Below are 18,539 nucleotides of genomic sequence, written 5' to 3'. Positions count from 1 at the left end.
TTGGTCTCGGAAAACTACAGCCGCCCTCGGCGCGCCTTCCGCCCGCATTTCTTCGCAGTGCATTCTGGGGAATGTGGTTCGCTGTGGCCCAGAGGCGCGAGGGCCGGCGGAGTTTCTTCAGAGGAACTACAGCCCTGGGAGGAATCGTCTATTTAGTTTCAACACAGACGACTGGGCTTGGGAGCCTACGGGGTTGCAGTCTGGAGGGCGCCAACAGCAGCTGCCAGGGCTGCTTTTCCTGGTGGGTCTCACGCCAGACCGTTGTTAGGTGCCCCTACCCGGGCTCCTGAGTGCTGAGAACGAGGAGGATGGGGTTTCTCCTTGTTCGGGGATCCAGAGATTACAGCCGTGGGTAGGGTCCTCTGACCACCGAGCAGTTTGTTCCAGGGGATGGCTGCGTATTGTGAGACTCCCTGGTGTGTTCTGGAGGTGGTTGTCAGTTGCTGATTACCAGGGCAACCCTTGGGATTGTGGCTGTGGTGAGGTAATTGTTAAGAGGGCGGCATTGAGCCTAGTGTAATTCTAACCCTTCCACAGCCCAGTCTTAATTGGAAGAGGGCTTACGTGCACGCTCTAGGGGGGATTGGCCCAATATTGGAATCCCCCCTAGAGCGTGCACTTCTGGAATCTAGGAACCTCCTAACCCAGGACGTAGGCTGATGATGGTTGTTTACAGTTTCAATTCTTAGGAAGATCCTCAGGAGGAAATCTTCCTGTCAATTCCACTCGAGTCCCCATAATTCATGAATTCTTCCAGAGAACTCAATTGTGTTACTTTGGGGAGCAAATATCACAGCAGTCTTTAGTGAGGTTTTAGAATCTACCGTCTTTCTTGACCAGAACACGCTGCAAGCACGTCAAGGTAGTCGGAGACCCCTAACAATGGATAAATTCGTCATTCGAACGCCTAGAATCCAGAATAGCCCTCAGAAGAAAGATTCTGGAGGAAAGGTTTACAAGCAGGCCACGATTGAATCTCTGAAGGTGAGAGGGGATCTGGGGCTAGAGGAAATGTGCAAAGGACTGATAGCAAGGTGGTGCCAGAGGTTCTCTTGTGAAAAGACCCATGAATTATTTCTTGTTATGCCTCCTCCCCCAAAGTGTACCTGACCACTCCTCCTTTGTTTCCCCCATAGCTGTACAGACTTACATTTATCAATTTCCGCACACCTCTGCTACACCCTTGTAATTACTCTGGTTTACAGCATGTATGGTAGCTGGTAGGACAAGTCCCCTTTGTTGTTATTCTTTTGCAAAATGTAGTCTGTTAGGAATGTTAAAGTACCAGATATGATTCTATATACCTACCCTGTACAAACTCATTTAGGGGTGGGTTTTGATGCTGTTCTCTCACATCTTACTGCCCAGAACTGTATCAAATGGCTTTACAGCTTCAGCTGAGACCGGGAAAGAGGCTGTTTTTTGTTGTCGTTGTTGTTGTTTTTGTTTTTCAGAAAGGGTCTCACTCTGTCACCCAGACTGGAGTACAGTGGCACGATCTTGGCTCACTGCAACCTCCACCTCCCAGGTTCAAATGATCTTCCTGCCTCAGCCTCCCAAGTAGCTGGGATTACAGATACCCGGCTAATTTTTGTTTTTGGTAGAGATGGGGTTTCACCATGTTGGCCAGGCTGGTTTCGAACTCCTGACCTCAAATGATCCACCCGCCTCTGTTTCCCCAAGTGCTGAGATTACAGGCGTGAGCCACTGCGCCCAGCTGGAAAGAGGTTGTTTTAATGAACTCTTTGCTGCCTTGAACTCAGTCTGATGTCTGCAAGCAAGATGCAAAGAGTAGATACAATGAATCAATCAACATAGTCACCCAATAAATGCTAAAGTAATTATTATTTTACTAAAATGAAACAAAACAACTTGTACTTGGTCCCCTTTGTCATCCTGAACCTTGCCTCTTAAATTTGACTTTTTCATTTTGTTTTATCAGTTCTTCTTCCTGCACTAGGTTCCTAGTGTTTGTGCTCCTCAGAGTTCTGTCACATTTTATGTATTTGGCCAGGATGACATCCATTCTTTAGGCTTTCTATGCTAAAACTGCCAGAACTGCACCTCCAGCCTAGGTTTCAGAAGGTAGGAGGATCTGGGGCTAGAGAAAATGTGCAAAGGACTGTAAGAGCAAGGCAGCATTCTGAGTACTTGACATATACGCAGTTGGACTCTTTTTCTGGATGTCCCACAGACTTACCAGACCTATATTGGAAAGCAGTGAAGGAGAGTATAAACAGGCCCTACTGGTAACTAGGTGATCTTGAGTAGCAAGTCAGTCCCTTCTCTAAGACCTCAGTTTCCTCATCTATAAAATGTAGAGATTGAACTATATCAGTGTTTCTTCAAGGGGATGCTATTGTTGTATGGGGCAAGATAATTTGTCATTATTTGGAGCTGCTGGTGAGTTACAGGATACTTAGCATCCCTGGCTCTCAGGTACTTCATGCCAACGGCACCTCCCATTCTGATAACTGCAAATGCCGTCACATATTTCCAGACAGCACTTGATTGAGCCCTACTGAACTCTAAATGATCTTTAAAGTCTGTCCTAGTCTTGCAGTTCTGTGACTCCTTAGAACACATTCAAGGTTTTCAACTGTCTCTACCTTGTCAGAATATTCATGGATAATTATACATAGCAGCGATTCTCAATGAGGGATCATGTCAGACTCTCTCCAGGAAAAAGGTGGGAAGGAATAGTTGAACTACACATACACTCACCTACACCTACAAACACCCATATTCTTTTTTTTTTTTTTTTTGAGATGGAGTTTCGCACTGTCGCCTGGGGTTAAGGGCAATGGTGGGATCTTGGCTCACTGCAACCTCTGCCTCCCCAGTTCATGCGAGTCTCCTGCCTTAACCTCCCTAGTAGTGGGGAATTACAGGTGCCCACCACTACACCCTGCTAATTTTTTGTATTTTTAGTAGAGACAGGGTTTCACCATGTTGGCCAGGCTGGTCTTGAACTCCTGACCTCGTGATTCACCCGCCTTGGCCTCCCAAAGTGCTGGGATTATAGACGTGAGCCACGGCATGCGGCCCAAACACCCATATTCTAATATACCTCCTCCTACCCCTCTCCCTTCTGGGTTCCTTCTTGTGCCCCAGTTGAAAATCACTATGTGTGATGATGAAAATAAATGATGTGAAAAGTATGGAATAAAAATAAAACAACAGGCTGGGCTCAGTGGCTCATGCCTGTAATCCTAGCACATTGGGAGGCCGAGGCGGGTCGATCACCTGAGCCCAGGAGTTCGAGACCAGCCTGGGCAACTTGGCAAAATCCCATCTCTACAAAAAAATACAAAAATTAGCTGGGTATGGTGGGGCGCGCCTGTAGTCCCAGCTACTCGGGAGGCTGAGATGGGAGGATTGCTTGAGCCTGGGAGGCGGAGGTTGCAGTGAGCCAGGATGGCACCATTGCACTGCAACCTGGGTGACAAAGTGAGATACCATTTAAAAAAAAAAAAAAAACAGCAGGCATATGTAATAACATTCCCCTTAAATGCATTGGCTTTTCTTCCAAACCTGTTCCTGGTTCTCCTGTATTGATGTATATCCATATACCAACTAACTGGGACTAGAAATCCAGGAACCATCCTTAACTCTTTTTTCTCTTATATACAATTTTCTTTTTTCTTTTCTTTTCTTCTTCTTCTTCTTTTTTTTTTTTTTTTTGACAGAGACTCGCTTTGTCACACAGGCTGGAGTGCAGTGATGTGATCATGAGACTATGATCACATCATAGCTGGGACTATAGGCACATGCCACGATACCTGGCTAATTTTTTTTTTTTTTTTTGTAGAGACAGGATTTCATCATGTTGCCCAGGCTGGTCTCGAACTTCTGGGCTCAAGCCATCTGCCCTCCTTGGTCTCCCAAAGTGCTGGAATTACAGGCATGAGCCACTACGCCTGGCCTCAATTTTTAGTTTTACTTTCTAAAAGTCCTTGCCCATACTAACTTAATTGTCTTCCACTTTAAGTTCAGAATCATACTTCTCATCTAGAGCAGTGCTATGGTCTGTTGACTTGTCTCCCTGCCTTTGACATCCCCCATTCACCTCCATTCCACTCTTATACCACAGAAATGTCTAAAACAGAAAAGAAAATCTACTCAGGTCACTTTTCTGCCTAATCCTTCCATAATTTCTCATTACCCATCAATAAAGATCATAGTTTTTTACATGGCATCCAAGGCCTTCCATGACCTGGCACCTGCCTGCCTCATCCCCTGCTAGTCTTTTTATTTATGCCTCATCCCGTGTCAACCATTCACAATTCCCCAAAGATGTTGTGCTCTTTCCTTCCTCTGTGCCTTTGCACATACCGTCCTGTTTGCCTGGAATTCCCTTACTATCTTGTCTTGGAGGCAATGTAATGCAATAATTAAGAACACAGACTTAGGAGCCAGACTGCCTTACTAAAATCCCAGCTCTGCCACTTACTACCTTTGTGACCTTGGTCAAGTTATTTAGCCTCTCTGTGTTCGTCTTACTCTATAAAATGGGGATCAATAATACCTGTTTTATGAGGTATTACAAAATTTGAGTGAGTCAACATATGTAAAGTGTTTGGTACAGAGTCTGGCCTATACTAAGTACTATGTAAATGTTTGCTATTATTGTTGTCATCATTACTTTATAAAATCCTGTTCATCTCTCATGACCTAGTTCAAATCCTCTACTATGGGGCCCTTCCTGACCACCCTTTTGTCCCTGAGACACAGAGCCAATCTAATCACTCCCATCTTTGAGCCATCCCTGTATATTAAACATGTCTGTATCATTGTACTTATTTGTGCTGTATCATGGTTGTTTCTTTACATGCCTGTGCCTCGCTATGCTCTGAGCTTCTTGAAAGACTATGTCTCATTGATTTTGTGTCACTGGTTCCTGGCACAGGACTTGCCTATAGTAGGCTGCAATACATTTTTCTGAATGACCAAATGAAGTAAAATAAAAGGCTTGGCTTGGCACATGAGACCTGTTCTACCCCAGTGTGCTTATCATCTCATGCCTTGTAGCCCCTCCTTTATATGTATGCATTCCAGCCACACCTTATTTCTTGCTATTCTTTGTATAAGCTCTTCCCTTCCATGTCTTCAGGGCTTCCTTGAACTTGATGCTGGTCTCTTTTCCTTGAAACCCCTTCTGTTTCTTTTTACAGAGTCAATTTCTACCCATTTGTCAACCCACTCAAGAACCACTTTGCCTATAAATCCTATATTATAAGCTCCATGAGTACAGGACCTTGAGTTTTTTTGTTGTTGTTGTTTTCTTTTTTGTTTGTTTGTTTTTCCAAGACAGTCTCGCTCTATCGCCCAGGCTGGAGTGCAGTGGCATGATCTCAGCTTACTGCAGCCTCTGCCTCCTGGGTTCAAGCGATTTTCCTGCCTCAGCCTCCCAAGTAGCTGGGATTACAGGCGCCCACCACCACGCCCGACCAATTTTTGCATTTTTAGTAGAGATGGGGTTTCACCATGTTGGCCATCCTGGCCTTGAACTCTTGACCTCAAGCAATCCATTTGCCTTGTCCTCCCAAAGTGCTGGGATTACAGGCATAAGCCACCACACTCAGCCAGGACCTTGAGTATTTTATTTACCTCTCTACCCTTGGGCGTAGCACAGTGCCTGACACATATTAAGTGGTCAATAAATATTTGTCAAATAAATGAACGTTGAAATACTTTCTGGGTTCTATAAGGGAGTTAATTATTCCCTCATTAGTACTCTCAACATTTGGTTCAAGTATCTGTCGTAGCACTTACCTTACTGTATTGTAATTGTCTGATTACCTGTAGTTTTCTCCAATCCACTGTGAATTCCTGAGACCCAGGACTGTAATATCTTATTATGTTCTGATTGTGCTCCAAGACCTAACACAGTGTGTGCTACACTGTCGGTAAAAAATATTGAATAAACAGTAATCATCTGTATTCTGGAATGCCGTTGTAGGGTTTTGATAGTAAAGTATTCTACAAATATTGTGAAACAGCTTATGCACAGCACAATGCTAAGTACTATAGAGAACATAAGAGAAATTTAAGATCAAAATACGAACCCTCATGAAACTTGCTGAAAAGTGATCAAATTATAAAAAGTTAATAAATGATGAAGCCAGGTGTGGTGGCTCATGCCTATAATCCCAGCACTTGGAAGGCTAAGACAGGAGGACCACTTGAGCCCAGGAGTTTGAGACCAAACTACATGGTGAGGCTACGTGGTGAGGCCTCATCTTTACCAAAAAAAAAAAAAAAAAAATTAGCAGCCGGGCACGGTGGCTCACACCTATTATCCCAGCACTTTGGGAGGCTGAGGCAGGTGGATCATGAGATTAGGAGTTTGAGACCAGCCTGGCCGATATGGTGAAACCCCATCTCTACTAAAAGTACAAAAATTAACTGGGCATGATCGCGCGTGCCTATAGTCCCGGCTGCTTGGGAGGCTGAAGCAGAAGAATTGCTTGAACCTGGGAGGCGGAGGTTGCAGTGAGCCGAGATTGCACCACTGTGCTCCAGCCTGGGTGACAGAGCGAGACTCCGTCTCAAAACAAAAAAAAAAGAAAGAAAAAATTAGCCAGGCGTGGTGGCATGCATCTGTGGTCCTAGCTACTTGGGAGGCTGAAGTGGGAGGACTGCTCGAGCCCAGGAGGTTGAGGCTGTAGTGAGCTATGACCATACCACTGCACTCCAGCCTGGGCAACAGAGCAAGACCCTGTCTCAAAAAATAAAATAAATGCTACAAAATTATATGTGATCCGTTACAGAATTGTCATATAGACAATAAGAGTTAAGAGAAGAGACCTGGCGCGGTGGCTCACACCTGTAATCTCAGCATTTTGGGAGGCTGAGATGGGCAGATCACCTGAGGTCAGGAGTTTGAGATCAGCCTGGCCAACATGGTGAAACCTCGACTCTACTAAAAATACAAAAATTTGCCGGGCGTGGTGGTGGGCGCCTGTAATCCCAGCTACTTGGGATTACAGGAGGCTGGGGAAGGAGAATCACTTGGACCTGGGAGGCAGAGGTTGTAGTGAGCTGAGATCACGCCACTCCACTCCAGCCTGGGTGACAGAGCGAGACTCAGTCTCAAAAAAAAAAAAAAAAAAAAGGTAAGAGAAGAGAGAGCTTAGTACCTGTTTTTGTACCCAAAGAAGGCTATGTGGCAGGGCACCATAAAGGGACGGGAGGATTTGGCTAGGTCTGATATACTCTAGGGAAGTAGTGACATATAACCATTCAATGAGTGGTATGCGCTCTTCTGTTTCCTCTATTATGCGTGATGCTTGGTGTGTTCACAATGGCAAATTAAAAAGAAATTGAGTTAAATGTGAATGTTGGAATCAGCTTGGTCCACTTTCTGCCAAGTGACTTCCAAACATCAGCATTATGTTTTAATGCCAATAACCTACTAAATGTTCAAGACTCAGTTTCCTCATTAGTAACATCAGAAATAACAGTACCCCATCTGCATGATTATTATGAGAGCGAAATAAATAAATTCATGTTGAAAGGGCTAACCATTGGGCCTGGCATGTAGTAAAAACCGATAGTTTCCTCTTTTCATGTATGGAAAAGGAGGGGCTTGTATAGTAAAACCAAAGCTGAGGAGGAGGAGGATGATAGTAGTAATAAGGATAGTAATAAGGAACTAGTAAAACTAGTCAATTTTTATGGGCCAGGCATTGTGCTAACTAATGCTTTACAAATGTTAACTCTTTAAATCTTAATAATAGCTTTGTGAAATGTCTGCTTTTATCATTTATATTTTACAGATGAAAAACTAAGGCACAGAGACATTAAGTACCTTGCTTGAAGTCACGTAGCCATTAGTGGCAAAGTTGAGATTTGAACTAGACAATCTGGGTCCTGCAGATAGGGTGAGCCAAAAAAAAAAAAAAAAAAGGCGGAAGTTTCTGAATGCCAAACTGAAGAGGTATAAAAATCTTGGAATATTAGGACCATTGTACTTCTGTTATCACTATATATTACAAGTAATTTTGCCATAGGCTTATCACATTCTATAAAAGTGATTCTCAATAGAGCTCATGTAATGTCCATTTAAGTGGTAAAGGTTAATTTGGTTAATCTCTTTTTACTCCCTTAAGAGGAAGTGATTTCTTCTGTTGGTTGCAGTAAGAGATTTTTTAAAATTAAAAGGTCCTAGAGTATACCCATTCTTTTAGGTTAATCGCTTCAGAATGTTCTATAAACCTTTCCTTCCTTTGTAGGATCAACTAGCCAATATGTTGCCTTCTGCCCCCACCAGTGGAATGGTACCCACATAACTGCTTATGAATGAATCATTTTCCCTAATTGGTTTTGTCAAACCTGACATTTCAGCAATCCACAACTGTAAAACCAGATGGTATATTGGAAAGCACATCTTCTTTCTGGCAATAACTGTTCTACTGCTCATTGTAGCATACTTATTGATATTTTGTGTCCATTTCTTTTGTTCCTCCAAGTAATTAGAGTGATCTATTTTCTGGCCAATGCTTAGAGATTGAGACATTTCTTGATATATATGGAATTCTTTTGCTCTTGAATAGACTGTTTTTCCTATTCCTGACCTAAAATTTCATATCTGAAAACTGTACTATACTTAGTCCTTGAAGGTAGAAATAGTTTTGTTCAGTTATACCTGCTGTGCACTGGGGATAGTGAGATAAATGAGAAATGGTTCCAGCCCTCAAGGGAAAGACAGCCTTGTTGATGGTAAGTATTTGCAGGAAGCATAGATGCAATAATAGGAGTCTATACAAGTTGCAGAGGGATGCAAAGTGGAGTATGGTAAAATGTGGTATAAGAGAGGCAAGAAAGGCTTCATAGAAGACGTGATGCTTGAAGAGTCTTAAAAAAAATAAATATTTATCAGGTAAATGAGGCAAAGAAAGAACTTCCCAGGCAAAGAGTATGAAATTCAAAAGGAAGCTGTAAATAGTTTGGTGTATCTGGAGCAAATGATGAGACTGAAAAGAATGTCAGGAGCCAAGTCATGGAAGGCCTTTTATGCCATGCTAGGGTTTGGACTTCTTTAGTTCCATATGTTGAAATTATCTGATGTGGAACCCTTAACCTGATTCCAGCCATGTAGAAATGCTGGAATAGGGGCGGGCGCGGTGGCTCAAGCCTGTAATCCCAGCACTTTGGGAGGCCGAGACGGGCGGATCACGAGGTCAGGAGATCGAGACCATCCTGGCTAACACGGTGAAACCCCGTCACTACCAAAAATACAAAAAATTAGCCAGCCATGATGGCGGGCACCTGTAGTCCCAGCTACTCGGGAGGCTGAGGCAGGAGAATGGCGTAAACCCGGGAGGCGGAGCTTGCAGTGAGCTGAGATCCAGCCACTGCACTTCAGCCCGGGCGACAGAGCGAGACTCCGTCTCAAAAAAAAAAAAAAAAAAAGAAATGCTGGATTAGAAGTCTCCAATACGGCCGGGTGCGGTGGCTCACACCTGTAATCCCAGCACTTTGGGAGGCCGAGGTGGGCAGATCACGAGGTCAGGAGATCGAGACCATCCTGGCTAACACGGTGAAACCCTGTCTCTACCAAAAATACAAAAAATTAGCCAGCCATGATGGCGGGCGCCTGTAGTCCCAGCTACTCGGGAGGCTGAGGTGGGAGAATGGCGTGAACGTGGGAGGCGGAGCTTGCAGTGAGCCGAGATTGCGCCACTGCATTCCAGCCTGGGCAACACAGAGACTCCATCTCAAAAAAAAAAAAAAAAAAAAGTCCAATACAGAGCTGAGCTTGAACGCAAGAAAGGGAAATCCTTAGGTGCCAGGAAGAGAGAGGAATGCCAAAATCAGAGCTGTAAGTGGGAGCTGAAGCTGAATAGTTCCAGGGAACATTGAATTCAGGTATAATGCTTAGGGGCTGGATTTTAAGGCCAGTATGGTTGGGAGATAAGACCTCGGGCTAATGTGATGTGGGAAGCTAGAACTGATCTCCCATGTGAAGCTGGAAGCCAAAACAGAACTACCATATGTTTGTGACAAATGAGCTCGAAAAATTCCATCCACTGGTCCAGGGAAGCAGATTGTTACCTTCTCAGGGTCTTAGATGGAAAAAGAGTTGACAATAATAATAAATTGGAGCCACATTCTTATTACCATGCATGAATGTGTACAATCGTCTCTCAGTATCTGTGGGGGATTGGTTCCTCCACCCCCAACAGGTGCCAAAATCCACGAATGCTCATGTCTGTTATATAGAATGGTGTGCTATTTGCCTATACTCTATATAGATCCTCTTATATAATCTAAATCATTTCTAGATTACTATACAGGTTGAACATACTAATCTGAAATCCAGAATGTCGCAAAATCCAACACTTTTGAGTGCCAACATGGTACCCAAAGGAAATGCTCATGAGAACATTTTGGACTTTGAATTTTTGGATTAGGGATGCTCAACCAGTAAGTATAATGCAAATATTCAAAACTCCCAAATCCCAAACATTTCTGGCCCCAAGCGTTTTGGATAAGGGATACTCAATCTGTAATACCTAATACAATGTGAATGCTATGTAAGTAGTTTTTATACTGTATTGTTAATGGAATGGTGACAAGGAAAAAAGGCTCTGTGTGTTCAATACAGATGCAGCCATCTATTTTTAAGAAAATACTTTTGACCTATGGTTGGTTGAATCCACGGATGTGAAACCTGCCAACCCAGAAAGCTAGCTGTAGTTAAATTCAGTCTATTTGCAAAACTGAAAAAAATTAATATTAGAACTGAGAAAATTCAAATCTTGGCAAAGGCCAATGTGAGATTTCTCTGTTAAGACACTTCATATCCTAGAATGCAGAGGACTTTCATAGAACACAATCCCCTGCAAGGATAAACTAATGGTCAGAAATTACAAAGTCTATAAGGAAATAAATTACCAAGAGAGAGAATGAGCAGACAGATGTAAGTAATAGAATTTCTACCCCAAGAAGTAAAGATAAGAAAACAATCTCAAAGAGACCTTAAATATGTTTAAAATGTTTGTTATTGGTGGAGGGTGTCCAGATTCCTGGCGTTTTGAACAAAGAATTGGACAGAATGCACACAGCAACAAATGAAGCAATGAAAGAAAGCATAGATTTATTGAAGTAAGTACACTCCACAGAGTGGGAGTGGGCTCAAGCAGGCTCAAGAGTGCAGGTTACAGAATTTTCTCGGGTTTGAATAGTGTGAATACCCTCTAGAGGCTTCCCATTGGTTACTTGGCCTACACCCTGTGTAAATGAAGTAGTGGCCTGCAACCAGTATGATTGGTTGTAGAAGGTGACCAATCAGAGGCTGAAGTGAAGTTACAAAGTTACACCCTATGCAAATGTCTGATTGGTTCCAGGAGAGGACCAATCAGAGGCTGAAATGAAGTTACAAAATTATACCCCTATGCAAATAAAGACTAGACATGTGACCAGTTTGGTTGGTTGTGCATTTTTCCTTTTTTTTTTTTTGGAGACAGAGTATTGCTGTGTCACCCAGGCTGGAGTGCAGTGGTGCTATCTCGGCTCACTGCACCCTCCACCTCCCAGGTTCAAATGATTCTTGTGCCTCAGCCTCCTGAGTAACTGGGATGACAGGCATGTGCTACCATGCCCAGGTAATTTTTGTATTTTTAGTGGAGATGGGGTTTTGCCATGTTGGCCAAGCTGGTTCAAACTCCTGACCTCAGGTGATCCGCCTACTTTGGCCTCCCAAAGTGCTGGGATTACAGGTGTGAGCCACAGTGCCCGGCCGAGTTTTCCTTTTGATTTAGTTCTAGGAAGTCAGCGCGAATCAGCTTTAGGTTCCCTGCCTCCAGACCTCATGATCACAGACATAAAGGAATAGAAACCAAAAGATAAGAACAGAATAGTATGAAAAGAGAATAGGTAAGTTTGGAGAGGAAGAAAAACAGAACTTGTCCAATGAAAAAATATCCTTATTGAAGCAGAAACATATCAAACAGGTTAAACATAGGCAGGCCATAGCTAAAGAGAGAAATACTTAGGATTTCTGAAGAAGTCACTTAGGATGTATCATAGAGAAATGAAGAGACAGAAATATGAAAGAAAAAAGTACATAAGGGATAGAGAAGCCATGGAATTGGGGTTTCTGAGGTAGAGGCTTGTGAGGAGAATACTGGTATCAATTTCTGTTAGTATACATCTTAAACATTGTAAGGATAGGTTGAGCATGCTGGCTCACCTCTAATCCCAGCACTTGGGGAAGCCAAGGCAGAAGGATCACTTGAGCCCAGGAGTTTGAGACCAGCCTGGGCAACATAGTGAGGCCCCATCTCTACAAAAAAATTTAAAAATCAGCAGGTTGTGATGGCCCACCTGTGGTCCCAGCTACTTGGGAGACTGAGGTGGGAGGACCATTTGAGCCCAGGAGGTCGAGGCTGCAGTGTGATCTCACCACTGCACTCCAACCTGGGCAACAGAGCATGACTCTGTCTCAAAAAAAAAAAAAAAAAAAAAAAATTGTAAGGGTAAACACTCAAATGATAGAAATATAATACATAACTTCCAAACCATAGAGGGGGAAAAAAAGGGGGGCTGGGCACAGTGGCTCACACCTGTGATCTCTGTACTTTCAGAGACTGAGGTGAGGGGATCAGTTGAGGCCAGGAGTTTGAGACCAGCCTGGGCACTGGGCAACAGAGTGAGACCCCATGTCTACAAAAAATACAAAAATTAGCCAAGCGTGGTGGTGCATGCCTGCAATCCCAGCTACTTGGGAGGCTGAAGCAGAAGAATTACTTGAACAGGTTGGGGGAGGAGGGGCAGAGGTTGCAGTGAGCCAAGGTTGTGCCATTGCACTCCAGCCTGGGTGACAGAACAAGACTTTGTCTCAAAAACAGCAACAACAACAACAACAATTAGCCAGGCATGGTGGCACGTACCTGTACTCCCAGCTACTTGGAAAGCTGGCAGGAGGATTGCTTGAGCCCAGGAGTCGAAGGCTACAGTGAGCTATGATTGTTACCACTGCACCCAGCCTGCGCAACAGAGCGAGACCCCATCTATAAAAAACAAAAAAAGGAAAAAGGAAAAAAATAGATTAAAGAAAACTGTTAAATAGAAGATATGAAAGAAGAAAAAAGAAGAGAAAATATGTTCAAATATATCAATAATCATAATAAATACAAATGGATTAAACATGCCTATTAAAAGATAAGAGTTTCTCAGATTGGAATAGGAGGCAGGGAACAAAATAAAGCAGCCACAGGTTATGTAAAGTGTAATGACCCAGAAAAGTTGAAAGTAAAGAGATGAAGACAATATACAAAAAACTGTCATAGACAGGATTTCATTGAAACAAAGTTTATAACATGTAAAATATGGGGAAAGAAACTAAATACTTAATAGGGGAATAGTTTTAAACTTCTAAGACATTTGTATATAAAAATAATGGAATACTATTCAATACTAGTAAAATGGATCAACCGGGATTACATGTTTCAGTATGGATAAATCAATAAAATACATTGGTGAAAAAGACATGATATTTGCACTTTCTTCCTATTCAAAATTTCCCCTTACTTGCCTTTATTGATTTATTTTTCATACAGTTTAACACTAATACCATTTTATATTGTAACAGATCCTAGAAAAAGACTGTCTCAATTTTAACTAATGCCCCTGAAGACCGAGAACAAAGCAGTAGGTATCAAATGATATTTCCCAATGAGATTCTAGATCATCTATATAGAAAGCAATACCTGAAGACCAGTTTTGGGATCCTGAACCCATCACCCACCATAAGCTATAAAGTAGGTTGAAGTTAAAGGAAGAGGGGAGAGAGAATTCCTTTGGATGAAGCAAGAGTGCCATGGTATTTTTTCACTTGAAGGACTTGACTTTAGTTCCTGGGGTTGGTGGACAGAGATCAGACTATGCCTGGGAAAGTCTAAAGACAGAGAGTGGCTGACTGATGTCAAAAGGAGAAGTGGGTACATTGGGAGGACTGTTACCCGCCAAATTCTTTAGGACAAAGATGTGGGCAAGTGTGGGAGAAAATGCTGGCTGGCCTGGAATTGAATGAAAATGGATGGGTCCACAGAGATACTTGGAAGGACAGTGGGATCCCTACAGGGAGAGCCTGTGGGAGGTGGGTTGCCAAAAACTAGGGAATCGAGAGGACTTGTGGGTGGCTGGCAGAAGGAGACAGTGCCCACAGTATGGGAACTGCAGGTGAGAGCTCAATAGTGGGAGCTTTCCAAGGAACTGCAAAAGTAACCTATACGAGAAAAAGAAAGTCAGCTTTCAACGTCTGCCAAGTCCAGGTAGTACTAAAACCTGATTAGCATAGTATCACTATGTTAAAGGAAGGCTTTTCCTTCCCCTTTCCTCTTTTCCTTTTCCTGGCTTTGAACCTGGAAGGGTCAGAAACCAAAGCAAACAAGCGGATTGGAGAGGAAGAGAAGCAAAGTTGGGGTGAGAGGGAAATCAAACATACCCTCCTCCCACCGTAGGCTTCTAGGCTAGAAGCAGACACCAGCCAAGGGAGAGAGATAAGACTTTTTTTTTATTGCTTTTATCAAACTATCATATAGAAAATCCATATAGAAAAGTGCACAAATTATAAGTGTACATGAGGAATTTTCACAATAAACACACCAGCATCCAGATCAAGAAAGTATTACCAGAATCCCAGAATCCCCTTCAGTTCCCTCACTGTGCCCACCTCCCTCAGATAACAATCCAAGATGAGATTTTTTTGTGTGTGTAGTTATAAAAGCAAATTAAAAGTCTTCCACTTTACTTTTTGAAAAATTCTTAATGGAATAATTTCAACACTATAGAAAAGTTTGCAACACAGTATGAAGAACTTTCCCATCTCCTTCACCCAGATTCTTTAACTGTTAATTTTTTATACTTAATGGAAAGATGCATATCAGCTTTAAGATGGTACATAGTTTCTTCTAGGAAGGGAAGGAGGGGAATGAGTTGATGCAGTGTACAAAGAAACTTTATAATGTTTTATTATTTTATGTGAAATGGCAAAGTGTTCATTTTTTCCATTATAAATAGTGGGTTACTTGCTGTACCTTTCTATGTGTTTAAAGATTTAAACAATTACTGGAACAAGAGAGAGTTTTGAGTTTTATCCTCTAGGAAGTGGGGAACTACTGAAGTGTGCTTTTGATTGTTGAAATAAACATGTCTGACTTCTCTGCTCATTGTTCTTGCCTATGAATTAAGACACTCTTAAGTGAGCTACAGAGTTGATTCACCTCAGCATTGTTTTTCTCTTCTCATCCTTATTGCCTCTCACTGCTAAGTGCCCAGTGGTGTCTGAGATGGTAAGATTAAAACTTGCACTTTTCCTAATAGATGCACCTCTCTTCCTGATTTGCAGTAAGCCGTACCTGCTTTTAAGCAATTACCCATCATTTGGGGCCATCAGATGCACTGTACTTTGGTTTAGGTCATAATCAATAATTCATATGTCAATAGGAGCCCCATTAGCTCAGGTGAAGGCAGATGTCTTTCTAACGCAAATTTTCCATTTTCCAAATGACTTTTCTTTTTCCCAGAGAGTTGTGGTTGTAGAAGACATAAAAAGATGGAAAACTATGCTGGAACTTCCTGATCAAACCAAAGAGAATCTCACTGAAGCCTTACAAGAATTAAAGAAGAAAATACCCTCCAGGGAAGTGCTAAAATCAACAAAGATAGGTATATTCCTTCTTAATTTTATTTTTTAAGAAAGCTTATATTGTGTCTCCCTTCTTTCCATCCTCTCTCCTTCAAACATGAAGTTATCTCCCTTATCAATGCTTTCAATTCTCTGATAAAGGATTGTTGTTTAAAAAATTATCTGTTGGTTGCAGACCAGTACCTTGGTAATATATTTAAAAAAAAAAAATTAGAAAAATGAAATGGAATATACAAAATACAAGCCCCAGTTTTTAAAATTAGTTTCAACAGATATAGAATTACCCTTGTCAAATTACCATGAAAGTTTCTAAGTGCTTACATTTAATTTATGTACTTACTGGCATAACTGGCAATAACACATGGATAACATTTTGAGTGTGCTAGATGCTGGGTATGCAGAAATGGATAAGACATGATTTGTGACCTCAAGAAACTTAGGGTTTGAGCTGGGTGTGGTGGCTCATGCCTGTAATCCCAACACTTGGGGAGACCGAGGTGAGCAGATCACTTGAGGTCAGGAGTTTGAGACCAGCCTGGACAACATGGCAAAACCCTGTCTCTACTGAAAATACAAAAATTAGCCAGACGTGGTAGTCCATGCCTGTAATCTTAAGCTACTCAGGAGGCTGAGGCATGAGAATTGCTTGAACCTGGGAGGCAGAGGTTGCAGTGAGCTGAGATCATGCCACTGCACTCCAGCCTGGGTGACTCAGACTCTGTCTCCAAAAAAAAAAGAAAGTTAGGGTTTGGTAGCGGAGACAAGCATATAGACAAATGGGAACAGTGAAATATTGTAGGTTATAAATAAAAACATGTAAATAGTGTTCTGGGTACTATTCTAATCTAAACAAGGTATATACTGGGGACTTCAGAAAAGGCTTCATAGAGGAGGTGACATTTCAGTTACATCTTGATATTATAGCATTGGAGATACTTAAAAGGTAAGTCAGGGACCATGTTGAATTGCCATTTTAGTACAGTACACAACTGTGAATAATATGCAAGGGAGTGCCAACATGTGTTACTCAAGCTGCTCCCAGCTCCCTAGGGAGTCCAGGACAGTCATTCACAGCTGCTGTTCTTGCCCTCACTAGGGCAGCCATTGCCTTGTCTGCCTCCCCTTGACCTCTTGTTCATGAGAAGCAGGAGAGAGAGCAGCTTCAAAACTGGCACTAGCAGCTGGGAAGAGCTGTGCAAAATCCCCAGAGGGCCCCCCAAGAGTCTTAGAGTTGTACCCCTGTAATATAAACCAGAATCTGAGAAAATCAGATGCTTTAAGAATATAAAACCCTACTATGGTAGCCAAGGAGATTCTCCCATCTGCTGCTGGATTTTGTCTTTATAGGTTATAATCACTAGGGGGCAATAAGACCATTCATATGAGCAGATAAAGTATTTCCACCAGTAGAGGGTACTAGTGATTAATATTTTATGACATGTATATGTGTACATATGTATATGTATATAGTTAAGCACATTCCACAAATACTGTATATGATCATAACTTAAATAGGCTGGATTTGAAGACTATAATTAAAAAAATAATTTCTATTTGGTGTTTGAGTATAATTGTGAGTATGCTTTCAAGAATGGGTATTTCTGATGTTTGGAGATTTCAATTCAAGGATCATAATGAAACCACAACAGGGCTTGACTTAAGAAGACCTGGAAACCATCCAACTTTGAGTTTTGACTCTATCCCAAGCCTCCCCTAAACCTGAGGTTGTATGGAATATAGGAGTTTCTTGGTTTCTTTATAGTTACATCAGTTGCTATGCTGAAGATGTCATTTGGATCACTGCCTGAGAGTGTTTACATTTCTTCAACCTTTAGTCTTCCTGCCTGTTCCTATCCTGTGGGTTATAAGGGACAAATATTTACTGAGTACCTTTTCCGTGTTGGGAACTATATAGGCATAATAATGAAGGAGACAGACATTGTCCTGCCTTTTTGGAGCCTGAAGTCTAATAGAAACACAGTTTAACAAGACTTTATCATACAATGTGATGAGTGCTCTGATGATGGGGAGAGGTTAGCAAAATGACTATATGTGTTAGGAGTAGGGCAGAAGGTGTTGAAGAAATGTGTCAGGCCAGGGTACATCACGTGAGCTGTATAGAAGGTGGAGGTGGGAGAGAACATGGTGCATTCCAGAAACTAAAAGTAGTTTGGTGTGTTAGAAATGTAATGTGCTTTAGAGAGCGTGGCAAGAAATGAGACTGGAGAGACATTCTGGACCAGATGGAGAAGGTTCTTTGTAAGCCATTCAGAACTGTTTGGTTTTGGCATATGTATTAGTTATCTATCACTGTGTAAAAATTACTCTAAAATTTAGCTGCTGAAGACAATATTTATTATTTCACACAATTTTTTTAAGTTGAGAATCCAGGAGTAGCTTATCTGGTTGGTTCTGGCACAGGGTCTCTTATGAGGTTACAGTCAAGTTGCTGGCTGGGGTTGCAGTCATCTGAAGGCTTGACCAGGGCTTAAGGATCTGCTTCCAAAATGGCTCACAGGATTGCTGGCAGGAGGCCTCAGTTTCTCATCATGTGGGCCTCTCCTTGGAGCTGCTCGTGACATGGCAGCTGGCTTTCCCCAGAGCAAGTGATCCAGGAAAGAACAAGAAAGCAAGAGAACAACCAAGATGGAAGCCACAGTGTCTTTTATAACCTGATCTCAGAAGTGATATGTCATCAGTTTTGTCATATGCTATTGGTCACACAGACCAACCCTGATACAGTTTGGAAGGTGACATAAGGGTATGAATACCAGGAGGTGATAATCATTGAAACCTAACTTGTAGACTGGCTACCATAGCCTGTATTTCTTTTCATTTATCTTAGATACATTATACTTCCTGGACCTGCAGATTCATGTTC

At 42.2% G+C, this 18,539-nt stretch overlaps 1 protein-coding gene across 3 annotated transcripts in view; it reads left to right on the top strand.

Moving 5' to 3' along the window:
• The first annotated feature begins 60 nt into the window (after window positions 1-60).
• TCEANC2 (transcription elongation factor A N-terminal and central domain containing 2) overlaps window positions 61-18,539 on the top strand; it is a 61,022-nt gene continuing 42,543 nt past the window's right edge. For all 3 annotated transcript variants that reach the window (XR_004052267.1, XR_004052268.1, XM_010372472.2), the window contains exons 1-3: window positions 61-241; window positions 841-984; window positions 15,537-15,678. Coding sequence is in view for 1 of the 3 variants with exons in the window: in XM_010372472.2 (XP_010370774.1) it covers window positions 883-984; window positions 15,537-15,678 (244 nt within the window). In the remaining 2 variants the exon portion in view is untranslated. The remainder of the gene's footprint in view (window positions 242-840; window positions 985-15,536; window positions 15,679-18,539) is intronic.

Source organism: Rhinopithecus roxellana, chromosome 12 (genome assembly GCF_007565055.1).
Source record: "Rhinopithecus roxellana isolate Shanxi Qingling chromosome 12, ASM756505v1, whole genome shotgun sequence".
Lineage (NCBI taxonomy): Eukaryota > Metazoa > Chordata > Mammalia > Primates > Cercopithecidae > Rhinopithecus > Rhinopithecus roxellana.
Note: the sequence above shows the minus strand (reverse complement) of the source record. Positions and strands in the feature narration are given on the sequence as shown.